Source organism: Vipera ursinii (genome assembly GCF_947247035.1).
Source record: "Vipera ursinii genome assembly, chromosome: 1".
Classification (NCBI taxonomy): Eukaryota; Metazoa; Chordata; class Lepidosauria; order Squamata; family Viperidae; genus Vipera; species Vipera ursinii.
The window spans coordinates 149797556-149818455 of NC_139512.1; the positions used below are offsets into that span (position 1 = coordinate 149797556).

General features: G+C 39.8%; 1 protein-coding gene across 1 annotated transcript in view; it reads right to left on the reverse strand.

The window, feature by feature from the left end:
- Positions 1-19979, reverse strand: part of LY75 (lymphocyte antigen 75) — a 76998-nt gene extending 57019 nt beyond the window's left edge. The window contains exons 1-4 of the mRNA XM_083370758.1: positions 19374-19979; positions 7043-7414; positions 2483-2656; positions 1200-1364 (exon numbers count right to left, since the gene is read on the reverse strand). Of these exons, the coding sequence (XP_083226884.1) occupies positions 1200-1364; positions 2483-2656; positions 7043-7414; positions 19374-19581 (919 nt within the window). The 5' untranslated portion in view covers positions 19582-19979. The remainder of the gene's footprint in view (positions 1-1199; positions 1365-2482; positions 2657-7042; positions 7415-19373) is intronic.
- Between the last annotated feature and the right edge of the window lie 921 nt (positions 19980-20900).

The following is a 20900-nucleotide window of genomic DNA, read 5'->3' on the forward strand; positions in this document are numbered from 1 at the left end:
CCCCATGTTGAAATAGGAAATGAATCAGCAGATAGTTTCTCAAAATAAGGATTATTTTCACGGTCACTTGGGATGACCAGTTCTGTTAGGTTTATCAACTTTGCAGTGTTGTTTCTAATTCCCTCAGATCACCAAATTCTTTTTACAATACCCACTTGTTCAGTATCTGGCAGAGTACTGAAAGGGTTAATCAAGTTTATCTCTAAGGTTCTTCAGAAAGTTGACTTGATATGGGAGGTACAGATTATTTATTCAGGCTCTCTCTTCTCAAGAACTGTGGTGAGAAAACGTCCTTGGAGTTACCAACTTTTCTGCTATCATTAAACTTTAAAGGAAGAACTCTCTTATTGTCAATATGAGTTATTTAATGGGCTAAATCCCACTGTGTGAAACACACATAATGGGAAAAAATAAAATGGCAGAGTAACAGCAGAGCTGGAAGGAACCTTGTAGGTCTTCAAGTCCAACCCCCTGCTCAAGCAGGAGACCCTATACCTTTTCTGACAAGTGGCTGTCTAGTCTCTTCTTGAAAGCCTCCAGTGATGAAGCACCCACAACTTCTGAAAGCAAGGTGTTCCACTGGTTGATTGTTCTCACTGTCAGAAAATTTCTCCTTATTTCTAGGTTAAATCTATCCTTGATCTGTTTCCATCCATTGTTCCTTGTCTGGCTTTATTTTGAAGAACATGCTGGCAATCGTGGGGTGTCTGAATGAAAGCATTCAATTTAAAGACTCTCCTGGAGAGAAGCCATTCAACTTTTGCAAGTCAAACAACTGCTTTTCACAATGTAGATGATGACTACACGCTCCTGTGGATATAGTCCCCAACCCTCGGTCCATGGACAGGTACCAGGGCGTGGCATGCTAGCAACCGGTCCGCACAAACAAAGCCCCGTCTGCGAGATGCAGGTAGCACACAAAACCACGCACCCTCTGGTCGGCGGAAAAATCTCTCTCCACAGAACTGGTCCCTGGAGCCCCAAAAGTTGGGGACTTCTGTTTTAGCTTATTCCTCGCTCTTTTTAGGTTCTAAATTAGGATCCACCTTTCTGGCACTATTATCTGCTTTTAAGTCACAATTGTCTCTGCATGAGCTTGTTTTAACTGAGTCGGTCGCATCTGTCTTGAAATCAATCTGCTTACTTCTCATTAGCCACTGACAGCTTTCCTCTAGAACTCAGTATAAAGTTGTACTTACCTTGGATATAATTTAGCTCGGATGGACTTGTGATGCTGACCAAGTCACTCCCTTGCTTCTTACATGAGAGGTATGCTGCTTTCCAAGAAAGAGCAGCCTGTGTGTTTAATTGGTAACAATTTCCAGAATCTTTGAACTGTTCCCATGTATTTTGACAGCCATTCTCTGTTGAAGACAAGTATTCACATCTGAGATCTACAGGTACCATACCCATAATCTAGAACTCTTGAACATGTTGCCTTAATCAACTTAGTCAACATGAGAGCAAATATACATATACACATATTATCTTCATCTCCAATATTGGCATTCAATTTCCACTCTCTGTGCCATCCAGACTACAAAGGAGATGGACTGGGATCTAGATGTACAGTTTTACAACCCCCCCACCCCCACCCCCGGGTTCTTCTTGTGCTATCTGCAACAGGTTTGTAAAACACATGAGAAAAAAACAGGAACTAGTAAAACTGTGAGAACAAGAATTCACAAGGAAGAAGCATGTATCAATTAGGTTCTAGGTTTAAGATGAAACCGCATTTTTAACATGTTTTTTGTAACACAAACTGGAACCTCAGGCAAATAATTTTAATATCTTAACTTCTATATGACCCTCTTTTACCGGTCTACTATAGAGAGCGTCCCCTCGTATGGTATTGTGGTTTGGTATGCTGGTCTGACAGCCGAGGAAAGTATTACAGAGGGTGGTGAGCACAGCACAAGACATTGTGGGCTGTTCCCTGACACCACCGGGTGACATCGCCAGGGCTCGCTGCCTTGGAAGAGTGAGGAAGATTCTCAGGGATGACTCACACCCTGGATGGTATTTCTTTACCCTCCTACCATCGGGTAGGAGATATAGGAGTATAGCCAGCCGTACCAACAGGCTGAAAAACAGCTTTTATCCGTGGGCTGTTAGGCTTTTAAATGGGACATAATCTCTGTGAACTTATGCAGAATTGACTTGGGAGGCCGGTGTGTGGTGTAGTTGGTTCACATGGTGTGGTAGGATGGAGGGTTTGTTGTCACTGTGTGTTGGGGGGAGGGAGCACGGGGGGGGGGAGGCTCAGCTAATCTCAATGTACACATGTTGTACTTTGACAATAAAGGTTTATTATTATTATAATTGTAATTGCATACCATACAACAGTATTGCTTAATCAGTATAAAGCTATTATTAGATGCAAAGCTCTGTTCATTCTTTTTCTCATGAAATACCAACATATATAATATGCATCAATACAACATTATTTTTTTCAGGATGCTATTTTAGGAAAGCTACTTGCCTCTTTTTAAGCAGAAGCCCCATTTTGTGTCTTGATTGAAGTAAGTGGTTGCGGAACACCATTCACCTCCTGAATACTTCTCAATGTGAATGCAATCATGATACCATGTATTATTAACCAAGAAAGGAAACTCACAAGGTTTCCCATAGGCATTCCCATCCCTGGTATAAATTTCTGCATTAAAGAAACCAAAAGCAGATTTAACATTTTAAAAAATCTTGAAATGAATCTGTGTGGTGTAAAATAAGCATATTTTTAAAATATTACTTTACTAATATTACTAAGACATGTATGACTGCAGGAAGAATCATGTATGCACAGATCTTAAGAGTTATATTAGGTAGAGCCAACTGTTAATGGAGCCAGAGATCATCAATAGTCAAAAAAAGTTAGGGAAAAAAACTAGCATCAAAATCACAAGGTGATGATCTGAACTATACAACTTCAGGAACAATACAAATAGCCAAAGAAGGACTGGGTCTTCAGCAAAAAGTAGTGGGACATGCTACAGCAGGACTTCTGGAGACCAGCAGGTTTCCAACTGAGTACTAGAGCAGGGGTCCCCAACCCCTGGTCCGTGGACCAGTACCGGTCCGTGGCATGCCAGCAACTGGTCCACACAAACAAGCAAAGCCCCATCTGTGGGCTGCAGGCAGCACACAAAACCACACACTCTCTAGTCCGTGGAAAAACCTTTCACCACAGAACCAGTCCCTGGTGCCCAAAAGGTTGGGGATCTCTGTACTAGAGTATTCACACAGGAGGCTTTCTCACATTTTCCAAAGGAAAACATGCATTTTCCTCCTAAACTGCCTTGATTCGGCTTCAGTTGCCTCAAAAGCAGGGTAGCAACATAGTGGTGACTGTACTGTGAAAACAGGACCTCAGTGAACCATAACCATCTTTGATCCAGGGCATGAAGCCTGGGTGCGTGATTTCTTGTCTTAAAGTGCTTGAACATCTCTATATGTCGATTTCTAGCAAATATTTGAATTGCTGGTTTTAAAAGGATCCAGCTTCAAGTTTGGAGGAGGACTTTTATAACAGTCAATGCATAAGCTAGTACAGACATGTCAAACACACGTCATGTGACGTCGCATGATGTATTGGAGCTTTTTCTCCACTGCGGGTCATAGGGTGAGCGTGGTTTCTTGGTGATGTGCCTGGCCGGCGGGGTGGCAATTTGACACCCCTGAGCTAGTAGATTAACTTTGCAAGGAGAATATGCCTTATCCACAAGGGAAAGTAAAAAAAAGAAAAAGGAATTATTTCAAAATTGCTAGCAAAAGCAAGCCACATTTTTAATGTCAGAGCAATATGTGGATACAAACTTTTTGCCTGCACAGCTTTCATAACTTACTTGCATAGCAAGCTTTCAACATTGTTCTCATGCTAATTAACATATATTGTTATACTTTAAAGTGCTGCCTGTTATTGCAATGAAAATTTTGTCCTGGAAATTCTAAAAAATAAAAGAAATGGCCATGAGGTCTCAGTCTAATGCTTGTTTGTTTTCAATATGGTCAGTACTTTCAAATATACATTCATTTACCTGCTCTGCTCAAAATAATATTCAAAGCAATATAAGTAATAAGTAAAAACATGTAGCCACATTTCTTATCCATGTAGAAAGTGAAAACAACTCTTGCCAAGAAAAAAAAAGGGATTTCAAAATCATAACACTGGGGAAAGCAACCTGCGCCTCTTCAGACACTGCTGAACTACAGTTCCCAGCAACTGAAGCTAATTCAGCTACAACTTCATTGATTTGTGCGTTATGTTCTTTCTTTTGTTCACTGCCTAGAGCACAGGTCTGCAACCCGTGGCTCCAGAGCCACATGCGGCTCTTTCAGCCGTCTCCTGCGGCTCCCGGTCCTCTGCCATGTGCAGTCCAAGAAAAAAAAAGTGGGACTAAAAAAGTTCAACCAATCAATTCAAATATGCAGGGTAGGTGCATATCTCGCCTTGGCTTCACTCTTCAGTCAAACCCTGTTCTGCGCATGCGCGCAAGTACGCACATGCACACACATTTTTTTGCGGCTCCCAGTTTTTCCTTTTTTGAGGGAACCGGTTCCGAGTGGCTCTTTCACTGTTTCAGGTTGCTGACCCCTGGCCTAGAGTTCCACTGGCAGCTGGACAACTATATAAATCTGATCACTGGATAGTAGGTAACATCTGGAGGACTAGACAGCTAGCTAACACTATTGCTAGATAGACAGGTAAAATCTGGAGGATCTTAAGTTCCCTTTAGGTTTCAGCCTTCAAGGTTGACAGGAGACAATCAGGTTGGCTAATGGGATATCATAATTTGCACCAAAATAACTTTCAGTGGATGCAGTCAAAATAAAACTGGTGATTTTTTCAAGATTTCTTTGGCTATTCTTGCTGGCTTTCTAACAGAGGAAGAGCATTCTTCAGAGTTATTAAACACAAAATACAGGAGATATGACAATTCAGAATTATTTATCTTGTGTGGAGTATTATCATCTTAATTGTCCTGATTCTTCTGCTATTACTGTTGTGAATATCAAGCAGAGACAGGGCAAACTTTCGAACTCTTAAGGGCTGCATATTATACTGATGAAAGCTGCCTTTGTTGGGTTGGAGAACAGGCATCTCTTCATACCAGCAGTGAAAGACTGTACAATCTTCTCATGTGAAGTGAATGAACAGTAATGTACCAAATCCCTGAGAAATTAAAGACTGTCCTCTGATAATCCTAGCAGAGATTATTACTAACTCGGTCTTGTTAACAAAAAAGCCTAATCCACAAAGCCACAATACCGCGGCAAGATGTATGGCAGGGGTCTTCAAACTTGGCCCTTTTATGACTTGTGGACTTCAACTCCCAGAATTCCTCAGCCAGGCACTCTGGTTGAGGAATTCTGGGAGTTGAAGTCCACAAGTCATAAAAGGGCCAAGTTTGAAGACCCCTGATGTATGGCAACCAATTTAATAAATAGAAATAAAATAAATACATTTCTCCACTGCCCTGCTGGAAAAAAAAATTGGGACTGGTTTTAAAAGCTTAGAAAGGAACCAGGAAGAACATTGTACTAACAGGGTTTCAGCCACTGTAGATAAAAATAGCCTGAACTGGCTGAGGGTTAGGTTAGGTCAGGAGAAAAGGCCTATGAATATGAGATCTCTGGTGACTTTGTTGTAATAATTATAATTAATCTGTACAGCTCTTAAATTTAGATCTGTTAAACAGAAGTTAAAAAACAAGATAGTTCTTGCCCATGAGTTTATAATTTAATAAACTTTATAATAAAGATCTAAAGGGCGGGGTGGGAGAAAGGAAAAAGAGAAAAAAATACATTCGTTCATAGTTAGGTAAATACAAATATGGCTAGAAACAACTGTATGATACAGACCTCGTCAACCAACAGCTCCGCAGAACAAGACAGAAATACAAAAGATGCCTTGAGGTAATTTCCATTTATTTGTTTAGACATGCCCAGTGTTTTCTATAGCGAGCAGAAGACTGAGTGGTTTTGTACTCTAAAACTAGTGGAACTTCTTGTTTTCTGTGCACTAACTATAGAAAAAGAATAGCTAAAAAGGAATTTGTAGGACTTCCCCAGAGTTCCTTCAACTTAAAAATAATTTTATTGGTATTCAGAGAGAGAGAGAGAGAGAATGATTTCATTGTTATGGTTAATTCCCCATTTCTTATAAAGGATTATGTTCATTGCTTTCTCTTCTGCAAAATGAAAAAAATGGGTTTAATCAAAAGTAAAGTTCAGAAACTTCCACTTCCACTTTGCATTAACCCCAATCTCTTACAGCATAATCCAGCATAATGTCTAATATTTCACTAATTTTTCCCCACATGATATTTTCATCTGGAAATAATCTGTTTCATCCTGCAAAACCATAATAATAACCTGAGCCCTTTTAAAAATCATGAGAACTGTGCATGTTTTTCCAAAGGAACGTCAATTATTTGCACTGCTTTTTTCTTTCTTTCTTTATTATTTTTTATCCCGCCTTTATTACTTTATATATAACGCAAGGCATATGCCATATATTCCTCCTCCTATTCTCCCCACAATCTTGAGGTGGGTTGGGCTGAAAGAGGGTGACTGGCTCAAAGTCCCCTAACTAGCTTTCATGCCTAAAGTGGAACTAAAACTCACGGTCTCCTGGTTTCTAGGTCAGCACCTTAATCAGTGCACCAAACTGGTTCTATTAATGGTCTTAGTGCTCCCCCAAACGCATTCCAAAATATATTCAGTTATCCTCCAAATTAACATTCTATTAGATATCCCAAGTATGGATTTCAATTTCCCAAATTCTAAACCAGCATAGTCCCAGCATAGCTGGGAATTCTGGCACTCCTTATACCTGGAAACAATCTAAGTTAGAACATGGACAGGAATGTCTGAATTCCAGTTCATCACGTGTGTTAATTACGATTACTGGTGCTTAATCATCATTTGATGCGACCCTCAACTGGGAATGCCCCCTTTCTTCTGAACTCCTTAGAAGTCAGCATTTCACCACATTCTTGTTGGAACCCTTCTTTCCTTTCTATAAATGAAAGAAAATACATACCGCTATATGGAAATTTACAAATTGTATCGCTGGAATTGCTTCTTCTCCAAGCATCAGAAGAGTTTGGGCTTACAGTGAGGATTCCATTCTTTAATGTTACTTTGTTCTGAGATGCGGAGAGGATGGAATCACCAACACATCGCCACCAGAGATTGACATCCGAGTCACAAGCAAACATTTTTAAGGTATTTGTAGACTTGGCAGTCTCTAGTCCAAGGCACTTTTGGGATCCCAAATTAAAAAGGCGATGTTGAGAGACCCATGTCCATAAGCTCTCATCTGTCTCCTCACAAACTCCTAATATTAGGCGCTGGCTTTGAACTTGGATGCACTTATTAGAGCGTTCATGCCGAATGGTGAAAAGATTGTTATCTGCATGGAGAAAAGAACATATTTTAGTGATTTTTCTGTTCTAACTTGCAGTAGATACAAAAATAATACTGAGAGATTATGCAGTAACACTGGAAAGCATTGTCAACATTAAGTTCCATGACAGAGCACCTTAATAATTACTGAAAATACCTGTGTCTATTTATATACTTACAAACAGCATTCTCTAGGCAGCAAAAACATTACATATAGTTTTTGAAAGATCATTAAAAAAGCAACATGATCTCAGAATCAAATAAAACAATATTTAAAGATAAAAGGTAAAGGTAAAGGTTCCCCCGCACATGTGTGCTAGTTGTTTCCGACTCTAGGGGCCGGTGCTCATCTCCGTTTCAAAGCAGCATCAATATTGGTATAACTCAGTGTGCTCAAGGTTCAGGGCCCTGGAATAACAAGAGCAGCAGCAACAACAAAGAGATTATAAGAAAAGTATTAAAATCTCTGTGAAAAGTGTTTTATAAGTGGGAAAACACCTCTGCCCTTTTCCCTTGCAAAAATTCAGATGATCAATAGATGGCAGTAAAGAGGTATCAACCATTTTAGCTGTTTGCCCTCTAGCAGTAACCCAGATATTTGAAAGCTAAAACTGGTATAATCTTGTGTACTATCTACGCAAACATCTGTTGAAAGGAGCATTCAGAGAAGGCCTGTAAATATGACAAGATTTTTCTAATAGGTTGGTGGAAAATTATCAAAATAAAAAATGGAGTGGAAGCTAGAAAAAGATGATAAAATAAAGGTAAACAGTGGTCCTCACTTAACAACCCCTCTTTCAATGACTTTTCAAATCATAATTTTTCTGAACGAGTAGTCACATAATCACAATCCAATCATCTTGCAATTATGACTGCAAGTCATGTGATCACCATTTGTGACTTTCTTTGCTGGCTTCCAACAAGTGAAGGGGATGCCAGATCACAAATGACAACCATGTGATGTCCTCACTTAACAACCTGCAGTAATTCAGTTAACAATAGCAACTGGAAATGCTAGTCCAAACTGCTGCTGTTAAATGAGGACTGTCTGTAATACGTTCAGCAACCTTCTGGAGTTCTTTGGGGGACATTCTCAGAAAAAACTTCATGTAATATACTGCATAATCTAAACAGAGCTCAGATAACTATGTTTAGTGTATCAACTAAAGTAAAAGGATTCAGAATCAGAGGCCACTTATGCCTCCAATGATGCTGCTAGATTAATAAGACTCCCCAGTGGATAAACCTAGTCTTTTAAAATTTAGGTGAATTCATGGACGTGTCCATTTGATTTTCTTCATAGCTGTTGTTGTTAGCTGCGAAGTCATGTCAGACCCATCGTGACCCTATGGACATAGTACAGTAATGCAAAAGTGCCTTCTCTTAGGATGCTTTTTCAACTTCCCTGAAACACTAAGTAGGCCTAGCCCTGCTTAGTAACTAATCTCAAAAAGGTTAACCTGGTGAACTTTTCTAGTTTAATGCCCTATTTTCTAGTACAACCTTTTATTGCATTCCCAGTATTGTTTAGAAATTTAGATTAAACCAGTTTATTAGCTCTTATGGATGTAATCCTAAATATTTACAGTTTAACCATTAATTATAAGCATGTTCCATTGAACCAATAGATATTATTCCTATGCAAATGTATCCTGGATAGAAATATAAGATTTATTATACATCTGATGCAAGCTAAACTAATTAATATAATTTATTAAAGAATAAAATATAAAATTATCTGTAAATGAATTAAATTTGATTTGAAATGACGATCTATTCTATATTTATGTATTTATGTGCTAATGTTTTACTCATTTTAAAACTACAAAGTTTTTAAAATTAAATAAAAACAGTAAGTTGCCGAATTCTGAAAACCAGTTTACTAGAACTTAAACCAATTAAAACCTATTTGCTGGTATAAAAAGACCACTGTGGTCTAGTCTGAATCATAAATTTCACATCATAAAGAAAGCCCTGATGAGAACAATTTTAATTGCTGTATGAATTTAACTTAGGCTAAAATTATGTCTTTTGTTATGCTTACACTGGAGAAAATAACTTGAGATAGTACACTAAGAGCAATGAATTGTGCAGAAACTACAATTTCAGTGCAGTACTGAAGGTTTTTCTCAGTAATATTTATTACTCAGTTAAAATTTATTTTGTAGTGTACGAAATGTTTCTGCTTTATATTCTCTAATGATTAAATTAATAATAGATTTCTAAAAGTCACAGCAGTGAATTAAGCACCCTGCAAACAGAACACAAGCAGAACTTTAGTTGAAACCACCTAAAATATTATGCCAATCTGGGATTTGAAATATTTATTTGCAATTTACTAGCCTGAATACTGGTGTTTTGTATGCAAAGCTTCTATCTAAAGTATGTTTAGATGCACTGCTCAGGGTATTTTCCCTGGAGTCATGCTTCAAGCATTGTGTAGAAAGAAAACAATTGTGCTAATAATGTTCAATGTATTTAAATGAAATACACTTTGCAAATTCTGCTTGATTTTGAAAATGTCCCCCATGCATGGGGAAGATTTTTGAACACACTGATGAACAAATGCCCTCAACAATAAACCTGGGGAGGGGGGTTAACAGTGATTCATCTTCATGGGTGGTGGACATATTTATTGGCACGATGTTCGGGTTTTTAGTCAGCAATGCAGTATCTTGTTAATATGTTTGATTTATTATTTCATGCTTTACCAATTTTTTGTTATAGCTGTATCCCAAGCCGCAGTGAAGCCAGATGTGGGATTATAAAGCACACAAGCCCAATGGCAAGAACTAACAACCCAGTCCAGGACCAGGAGATGGAGGAACGAGGACTTCCTCCACCATCTGAGCAAGATGTCCCTCTTTTTCAACTATCAGCAACATTTTAAAAATCACCAACAAGGGCCACTCTGCTAACACAACTAGCTTTGGTGCCGTGTGTGTTTGTGTGTGTGAGAGAGAGAATACATTCATGCAGGATGACACATGTAAAGACTGGCTGGGACCTATGTTGTGACAATCCAATGTTCTGTCATTTGTTTTGTCATCCAAAACAAAGTGAAACCATTACTTCTCATAAAATGGGAAACCACACTATTGATGCAGCTTAAAATAGTGTTTGTCTGAATATAAGTCAGCAATGACTCATATTTCTGACTCAGTGTCATGGTTCCGATAGATACAGAACACCAAGGCAAGAGGTTTCCTTAAAGAACATATTTATTGGCTACAAAGTATTGGCACGATCAAAAGTAAAACCAAGACTGAAGTTCCCTCCCAAAGTTTACAAAGATGAACTTCCCACCCCAGTAATATGCCATTAATTACATTCCCCAATAAACTACTTTGGTGGGCTTTCTAAGGGAAGGCTCAATACACCAAAACCTAAGCAGCAATGACCTTGGTTCCCACAGGACAATTTACTGTTTTGTCTAACCTTAAAAGCACACATCCCCCCTCCCAACTGTGGCAACTGAAAACAAAGTTGCAGTGTTGATACTCAGTTTGTAATCAATAATTCTAAAATATTTTTCACAAGCACAATAGTTAATTCAAGTATGCACCTTGCTGTATCTGTACATTTGATTTTGGTTTTCTAACTGAAAAAAAATGCATTTATCTCTATTAAATTGTATTCTGTTTTACTAATAATTAAATTGCCTTAATTTTTAAGATAGGGATGCATTTTCCTTCTCATTAGAAGGGAATCCCACCAAATTCCATATAGACATTATGCACACTTTCATAAGGTTCATTCCATGACTTCTTACAAATCTTTAATAAAATGCTGGAAAGTAAGGGGCCCAGAGATAAACCTTGTGAAAATTCACCGAAAATGTCATTCTTTTCCAAAGATGGTTTTCAAGACAGCTTTCTACCCATTTAATATTCCTGTGATCCAGCCTTCTAATCAGAATATTATGCCAAATGCTTTCTAAAATCACTGCATACAGCATATATTTGTAGCATTCGCATTCCGACTTCTGGTAAGTGACATATTTTTTTCAAGCTATTTATAGCTCAGTAACTTGAGTATCTGCTGTAAAATTTTAAGTTTCAGAATCCGGTTCCTAGATCATCCTTTCTCCCCTTTTTGGAAATAGAAACAATAATAGTCAGCCTTCAGTTGCTTAGCATTTTATTATTTCCACGAATCCTTCATGTTTGCCTAATCCATCACTATCTTAGGAGGCCATTAATCTGGCCCTGGAGATGATAACTTTTTCAGAGTAAATAGAAATATGATCAAGAAATACCCATCAGTCTCAACTTTAATATTGTGCCTTCATTTCATAATTGTCTGGAAGTGCACATACCTTCTTACTAGAGAACACTTAGTGAAAATAAGTGCTGAGTAGTTTTGCTTCTTGTTATATTAAAATTTTGCCATCTCCAACAACATAGGTAATTCTCAACACATGACAGTTCAGTTACAATGGTGCTGAACGAATTATTATGCATTCACCAAAGCCCAGTGAACAATCTCTCCTGCAGCCTAAGCAATGAAAGCAGTGCCGAGTGATCAAAGATTCCTACAAGAGCAACTTCATGAACTAAAGATTATAATTGATAGAAGCAAAAGAAAAGTATAAAGTTGGATCATTTAATTAGGGATAAAATATGAAATATTTTTAAAAACTTCTGGAAACCATTTATGGACTTTTTGCCAATACATGGGTAGAAATGACAACGTTTGGATTTGTGGACGGATAAGGGGAGGAGCTATGGTAAAAAATAAATTTTGTATGTAACCTGATAAGAGGTGGGGAACTATTAATTTGCTTTTACAAATAGTCCTCGACTTATGACTACAAATGAGCCCAAAATTTCTGTTGCCAAATGAGACATTTGTTAAGTACGTTTTGCCCCATTTTACGACCTTTCTTGCCACAGTTGTTAAGTGAATCACTGCACTTGTTAAATTAGAAACCTGGTTATTAAGTGAATCTGGATTCCTCGTGGACTTTGCTTGTCAGGTTACAAAAAAGGTTCACATGACCCCAGGACACTGCAACCATTTTAAGTATGTGTCCGTTGCTAACAGTCTGAATTTTGATCACGTGACCATGGGATGCTGTGATGATTATAAGTTTGAAAAAAAAAGGTATGTCACTTTTTTCAATGATGTTGTAACTTTGAACAGTCACTAAATTAACTGTTGTAAGTTGAGGACTACCTGTATTTGTAACAAGAAAGATCTGGATTCACTTCTTTAAATATTCTATCTCTTTTCCCTTATTCTTTTTTGCACTCTGCATTTATTTTATTTTTTTCTGATTTTCAGTTTGTATTTTCTTTTTGCACTGTAAAAGTATTTTGTTTAAAAAGTGACAGAAGAAATTCTACGAAGTTCTGGACATTGTGGTAAAGCTATCTTAGCCTTAGATAATGTTGATTGCCACTTTCTGCACTTTTGAGGAAATGCAATATTATATGCCTGTACCATACAGTATTTTTGCTCTTTTATGAGACAGTTACTTTTCAGCTTAGAAGAGATGTTGAAGGCAAAAGTTATTTACAAAACTGCCCAACAAAGTGTGGTAGCAGCTTCAGGAAAGACACCAAGGGCAAGAGAATGAATGAAGGCATTCCACAGACAGTATTGCAAATAGCCCAAGAAAACTGAACTTTAATTAGGGAGACTTCTTTTTATATTTGCAGTTGCACAGCATTTAACTTCAACAGCAACATCTATCACATGCGTCAATCTTTCAACACGGAAGTGGGATGTGTCTTAAGATACCGTAAGTGGTGAAGTTTTCTGCAAATATGGGAATCAAGTCTAGCTAAAAGAAATTTTCTGAGAGTGAAATGTACAAGTTTCAATTTCAGGCTTCTGTGTATCCAAACACATACTGTATGTAAAATGCTACATCTCTAAGATTTAACTTTTGTACAACTATGTAAAAGTATCTAGCTTTCTGAAATAAATAAAAAACCCTCTTCTCACCATTGTTCACTTTCAAAGTCTTCCAATACTAATCTCTGAGCTTCAAATATCTGGCTGGACATTAGATTAGGGGTCCCCAACCTCCAGTCCAGGGACTGATACTAGGCCGCGGCATGTCAGCAACAACTGGGCCGCACAAACAAGCAAAGTCCCATCCGTGGGATGCAGGCAGCACACAAAACCACGCCCACTCCAGTCCACAGAAAAACCTCTCTCCATGTAACCGGTCCCTGGTGCCCAAAAGGTTGGAGACCTCTGCACTAGATGACATTAAAAAAACAGGGAAAAAAATCTTTGCTGCCATTCAATGGGCATGCAGATCTTTGTAGCTCACACAAGATAACCTTAACCGTTCCTTCCAAGCTGCACCTGTTTGACCACACTGAACCTATCATATCCTGGTAAAAGAAATGCGCAGTCACTCAGCTTGTTTCTTACAAGTCTGTGGTTGAGGACTCTGGTTCTAACCTGTAGAAGAGGGGTCTTCAAACTTGGCCCTTTTATGACTTGTGGACTTCAACTCCCAGAATTCCTCAACCAGCATGCCTGGCTGAGGAATTCTGGGAGTTGAAGTCCAAAAGTCATAAAAGGGCCAAGTTTGAAGACCCCTGCTGTAGAATATCTGGAGTCTAGAAGAACAAGCAGAAGATGGAACTACTTGACCATTGTGGCACACTGGCTCTTTGTTATTATTCTTTAATATAAAATTTTATTAGCATTCAAGCATACACCTATTGCATCTATCACACATCTAGAACATGCAGATTAGATAAAATTCTTTACATTTAAAAAAAAATCCGGCATTTTCCTAGCATTAAGAGGCCTGCTCTCCAGGTAACAAAATCCTGTGGATATTTCCCAAGTCTGTCTGTCTGTGAATTAGGCCTCTGCCTACCAATTCAAGTTATTTCCAAGTAAGTGTAAAAAAGAGGACAGCTTTAAATTCTCAACTCCAAAATGATTTATCAATAAGAATATGAATAAAAGTTTGGCTTACAACAGAAGTATCTGCTCTTGCAAGCCTCATAAGACGCATTTAACTATTGTCAGAATTATAATGATGTATGATACAAAGATATTGTCATCCCATCATTTCAAACAGCTTTCATGCAGCCCCTTCAAATAAGTCTTAAAGCAGAGATATTGCTCTGTAAGAAAGTAATAGCGGGAATTTCAGCCTATTCAAAAGGTTCTCCCCTTTTGTAATCAGTGCCATTTTTGTGTTGTGCCTGCAATACTGATTATTATAAATTTCCGCTAGTATAATATCCTATCCATTCAGCATCAACTCAGGTTGCCTTTCCAGTTTTCCTTACTAGTTGCATTTTATGGATTGCATCTTTAACTGAGATGAGACAGAACCATCTCATTCATCTTGCAATTTGGCAAACGTTGCTACAGTTATGGAATGCTATGACCACACTTTTTGGCTTTGTCCATTTGACTGTCATTAAACATGACTCTGTGAACCAAGATACCAGTTTCATAACATTGCCATTTGGTCTCCACAGTATCAACACAATTCCCTTTTCTTCCAGGAAAAGGGAGAAATTGATTTTTTCTTCCAGAATACCTTACTCCAATTTATAACTTAATGGGCCTGGTTGCACTCTTTGTTTCTTCAATTTCTGAGCATTGAGTTTGCCAGTTCATGGATTCTCTTTCATTAAAAACTCAATGAAATCATCCTAAAACCTTCATCATGATGGATCTATTGTCTACCAAGAAGTACCACACTTTCATAGTATCCAGTTAAATAGCATTTCCCAGTATCTCTATAAAAGGAAAACCACTGCAGGTACTAGTTTATGGCCAGGATAAAACTATATTATGTATATATATATATATAAGTATGTGTATGTATATCTAATTTAGAGATTGCCCATCTCACTTATAGAGCAACTCCGGACTGTGTACAATTAAAAAATTGGAAGAAGCTCTTTAGCTCAAGTGGTCCATAATTATCTACCAGCAGCTTATTTGTCAGAACTAGATCACAGAGTGATTATACAGAATAATTCAGGAAAGTCAAAGAAATGATTCCCCATGCAAATGAGTTACAACCATTTGGATCATCTTTCCTGCTTTCAGACTACTTTTTCATGAGTCTGCATCCCTTAACTACAAAGACATTCAGCATTCTCTTTCAAAGTAAACCGTTGGAGCATGGGAATGCATGTAGGTAATCCTTGACTTAGGACCATAATTGATTCCAAAATTTCCATTGCTAAGCAAGGCAGTTGTTAAGTGAGTTTTGCCCCATTTTACAACCTTTTTTGGCACAGTTGGTAAGCAAATCTCTGTGTTTGTTAAGTGAATCGTCTGAATCATCATTAAGTGAATCTGATTTCCCCCACTGACTTTACTTGTGGGAAGCCAGTTGGGAGGGTTACAAACAATGATCATATGACCCTGGGACAGTGCAATATCATAAATACATGCCAGTTGCCAAGCACACAAATTCTGATCATGTGACTATGGGGATGTTTCAACTGTCCTAAGTATGAAAAATCATCATTTCACTTTTTTTAGTTCCACTGAACATTTTGTTTCTCATCCAAGGTTTTTCAGTTCAGTTTAGAACTGAACTGAATAGAAAGAGAAATAGAACTTAACAGAAAATCTTGATAAACAATTAGTAAGAGAAATAATAAACTAGTTAGAAATTAGTCCTTTCTACATAACACTTTTTACACACACACACACACACACACTCACATTCTCTCACACACAGGTAGCAATTATAGTGTAAGTGAATGAATGTTAAATAAATCCCAGTTACACCGTTTACACATAAAAGGGTCTGTACTAATTGAACTGTCATGCTTGAGTGTGTTTACATATATTCCAGTACACAGGTCTGCAACCCATGGCTCCGGAACCGCATGCGGCTCTTTCAGCCGTCTCCTGCGGCTCCCAGTCCTCTGCCATGTGCAGTCCAAAAAAAAAAAAAAAGTGGGACTAAAAAAGTTCAAACAATCAATTCATATATGCAGGGTAGGTGCATATCTTGCCTTGGCTCCACTCTTCAGTCAAACCCTGTTCTGCGCATGCACGCACATGTGCACACATTTTTTGCGGCTCCCAGTTTTTCCTTTTGTGAGGGAACCGGTTCCGAGTGGCTCTTTCACTGTTTCAGGTTGCTGACCCCTGTTCCAGTAAAATGGTATACAGGGAAGTTTTTAAATATTTACATTAGAAACGGAATAACAATCGGCTTAGAGAGAAGCCCTTTCTATATAATGTAAGATTTCACTACATACATGTACTCACACAATCTCTCATAAGCCATTATAGTATAATGTGTGAAAGAATGTTAGGTAAATCCTAGTTACACTGTTTACACATAAAAAGGCTTATGTACTATTGAACCCTCATACTTGAACGTATTTATAGGCAGTTCCAGTGAAAATGATATACAGGAAAGTTTTAAAATATTTGCATATAACAGTTTAATCCATATAAAATTAGTTTAATTTTTCCTTCAAATGTTTAAGCCCAAAGACTCGAGATGTTTATACAGTATGTAGAATTAATGTTATGTTCAAATTTTAACTCACAATCTCTTTAAAAGCAATTTAAAAAATGTCATTTCAAAAATACCAGAAAATCCTTACTTGTGGAACCCAGTATAACCTTGCAGACCTGCAATATACTTTTAATAGTCTGAGAGATTTCAGATAAACAGAAATTTATGAAGTCAAAGAGCCTTGGTGGAGCAGTGGGCTAATGCCTCCCTAAGTAACATCAGCTGCCTGCAATTAGTGCAGGTTCGAGTCCCACCAGGCTCAAGGTTGACTCAGCCTTCCATCCTTCCGAGGTAGGTAAAATGAGGACCCAGATTGTTGGGGGCAATTAAGCTGACTTTGTAATAATGCCGCTTGGGGGGGGCGAAAGCTCTAATAAGCAGGCATATACATAGAATGAAGGCTACTGCTAAGCACATTGATTTGTGCTATAGATTGTAAGCCGCCCTGAGTCTTTGGAGAAGGGCGGGATATAAATGGGATTAAAATAAAAAAAACTAATTCATCAGGATGATTTGGTTGCTACCGTTTTCTGCCAGAACTTCAACATTTTTTCATTACTGCACAGATACAAAAAAACCCCAGCAATTTAGAAAGTCCATCAGTTAATTGTAGCATTGGAAAGAAATATGAAGATCTGCCACCGGAGCTGGAGCAGGGGGAAGTTGCAAAGCCCTGTCTTGAGGCGACAACCAAATCTCCCTGCTCCAATTCAGCCCCGCGCTCTTTTCTGCTTTTACACCGAGCGGTCACCGAAGAGTAAGCCGAGTTTTTAACTCCTAAATCAAACCACCCAAGGATTCTATTGCAAAGCCTATAAATAACTCTGGGAGAGAGAGAAAGCGAAAGGTGTCCGAATGAAAGAGGGGCAAAAGGCCAACGCCGCCGATCTGCCTAAGCCGCCCTTCCCAGTCCGCGGTTGCAAAGGGCGAGTTAAGCAGTCGAAGGCGCCGCTAGTAGTAGTATCTCTGGTGCAAAATCGGGCTCCGATTTCTAGGGCAGCGTTTCCCAACCTTAGGAACTTGAAGATGCGTGGACTTCAACTCCCAGAATTCCCCAGCCAGCATAGCTGGCTGGGGAATTCTGGGAGTTGAAGTCCACGCATCTTCAAGTTCCTAAGGTTGGGAAACGCTGTTCTAGGGAATGGCCCGGTTGACCTGATGGTCGGGGTAACGATATTCCGAGGTTACTACTACCGGTGCTTTTTTTGTAAAAAAAAAAAAAAAAAGTGCCGGAACTCACACACGTCATACAACCCGCCTTGCCTACCCTACAAGGTTCCATCCAAAAAAAGGTGCCGGAACTCCATTCTGAGCGTTCTATGAGAAAAAAAAAGCCCTGACTACTACTACTACGACTACTACTACTACTACAACAACCTGCCTTGCCTACCCTACAAGGCTCCATCCAAAAAAAGGTGCCGGAACTCCATTCTGAGCGTTCTATGAGGAAAAAAAAAGCCCTTACTACTAATACTACAACCCGCCTTGCCTACCCTACAAGGTTCCATCCAAAAAAAGGTGCCGGAACTCCGTTCTGAGCGTTCTATGAGAAAAAAAAGCCCTGACTACTACTACTACTACTGCGACTACTACTACTACTACAACCCGCCTTGCCTACCCTACAAGGTTCCATCCAAAAAAGGTGCCGGAACTCCGTTCTGAGCGTTCTATGAGAGAAAAAAAAGCCCTGACTACTACTACTACTACGACGACGACGACGACTACTACGGGTTTCAGGTTAAAGCCTCCGGCATAACCTTAGTACTGGAGGCTCAAACAACAAAAACAAAACCAAAGAAGAAAAAATGTCAAGTCACGGCTCTAAGCTCGCGGCCTTGGCGCAAACTGGAGACCGGGAGAACTCTTGCTTGTGTGAGCGCGCGCGCGCAATGCTAGAAGCAAAGGGCAAAGGCGATTCCAGAGAGAGAGAGAGAGAGAGAGAGTGAGGAGCTGGCCGCGCAGTTCCCGGCGCTCGCTAGAGACCACCTGCCACCACAGGGGCAGCCCCCTCTCCCCCGCCCCGCACACGGACTCTTCGGAGAAGCAAGCGCGGGCTGGGAGCCACCTCCTCCACGTTTCCAAAAACCTCCAGTCACCTTCAGCCCAACAAGCCCCCAACACGTTTTAAACGGGGCTTCCCCACTTTCCTCAACCACCACCACCACCTTCCCATCCTTTGGGCGCATCCACGCCAGAGCCCTCCGGCTTGCGCAGCCGAGTTTAAGGCTTGTTCCTTCTTCAACCTCCAGCAAGCCGCTTTCCACCCACCCACCACCCACCCCCGCGGGGATCAGCCACCTAGACCAGGGGTCGGCAACCTCGGCTCTTTTATGACTCGTGGACTTCAACTCCCAGAATTCCTGAGCCAGCAGAGCTGGCTCAGGAATTCTGGGAGTTGAAGTCCACGAGTCATAAAAGAGCCGAGGTTGCCGACCCCTGACCTAGACTGAGAGGTAGGGTGCAAACGACCTGCCGGGTTATTTACCTGAAGAAGCTGCTCGGTTAGTGCAGCAGCACAGGATGGTGACCATCAGAATCACCTGGCAGGTGGAAGTGGCGCCTCGGAGCATTCCCCTCATCCTAGAGGAGCAGCTGGGCAAGCTGCAGAGGCCGCGGGAACTAAAGGTAGCAGCCACCTTGGCTTCTCCAGGGAAACTGTCGCCCGCGGGCGTTTCCCGAGCTGTGAGTTGCATTCCCCGCTGGGCGAAGCTTTTGGGCCGTAGGGCGATGATTGGCGGAGGGGAAGGGCCAATCCCGTCTTTTTCCGCCTCTCTCGTCTCTTGAAGAGCCGGTTCTGGTTGGGAGGAAGCAGGCGCCGGCGGGGAAATCCAGAGGAAAGGGCTGCAGGGCGAGAAATCGAAAGAGAAAGATGCTCGGGTGTTGTGGCGACCTTGGCAAAAGGGGCTTTTTCAAACCCCCGTGCTTTCTCAGGAAATCAGGTCTCGTAGTTCTGATTTGAAGAAAGAAGGAACTGTGCGCCAGGGAAGTTGAAAGTACGGGTGTGTGTTCCTTGTTAAGGTGCGGTAAGACAGCCTAACGGTGCATCCGGCCCGGAAACGTATACAGGAAGGAGACGCCGAATTGGTTAGATAGAACAATGTTTCTCAACTCCAGCCACATTTGAGGTTTGTGGACTTTCACTTCCCAGAGTTCCCCGGTCGGCCTGTAGTCCACGCATCTTCAAAGTTGCTGAGGTTGAAAGCACTGAGTTAGGAGAACTTTTCATAACCATGAAGGTTATGGAGAGAGATCAAACCCTGAAACCACCAATGGGAGCTTTGCAGGGATTTAATAATGATAAAGGAAAAAAAATGTTACTCAGTGTCTGGAACCATAAGCCATGGTACACAGTTTTGAGTGAAAAACAAACTGGGAAAAGATAATTCAGTAATAATAACCAGTCCAATTTTGATAGAGCGTGCTCAGAAACCACTTTTGTTGTAAAGGTTCTGGTTGGCAAACACCATTTGGAAGCATATCTTATGAAAAGCAAAGGGACGATCTTTTTCCAGATTCATTATTTAAATTTGCTTTTAAATCCGTGCAAAACCTGGGATAGTTTGTTAAAATAATTGAAAAGTGAGATAACAGAGACAGCATGAAGAATTAAGCATTAACATTATATCTTAAAAGCTCAAAAACTTTTTTTTTGAACAATTTATTTCCCAGTAAAGATAACTTGAACCTCATTGGAACATCAGGATTGAAACTAATCTATTTAGCAGCAACCTGCTCCTCAGAGGAAAGGGAGAAGGCATTTACATAAGAAAAGCCTTCAAGATCATTGTCAGCAATGAAGTTTAATGTAACTGAAACATTATATTGATGAAAGGGCTGTCATGGTTCTGATAGATAAGACCAGTAAAAACAACTCCAAGGCAAGAGGTTTCCTTAAAGAACATATTTATTGGCTACAAAGTATCAGCAAGATCAAAAGTGAAACCAAAACTAAAGTTCTGTCCCAAAGGTTACAGTGTTGCAAAGTTGAACTACCCACCCCAGTACTATATCA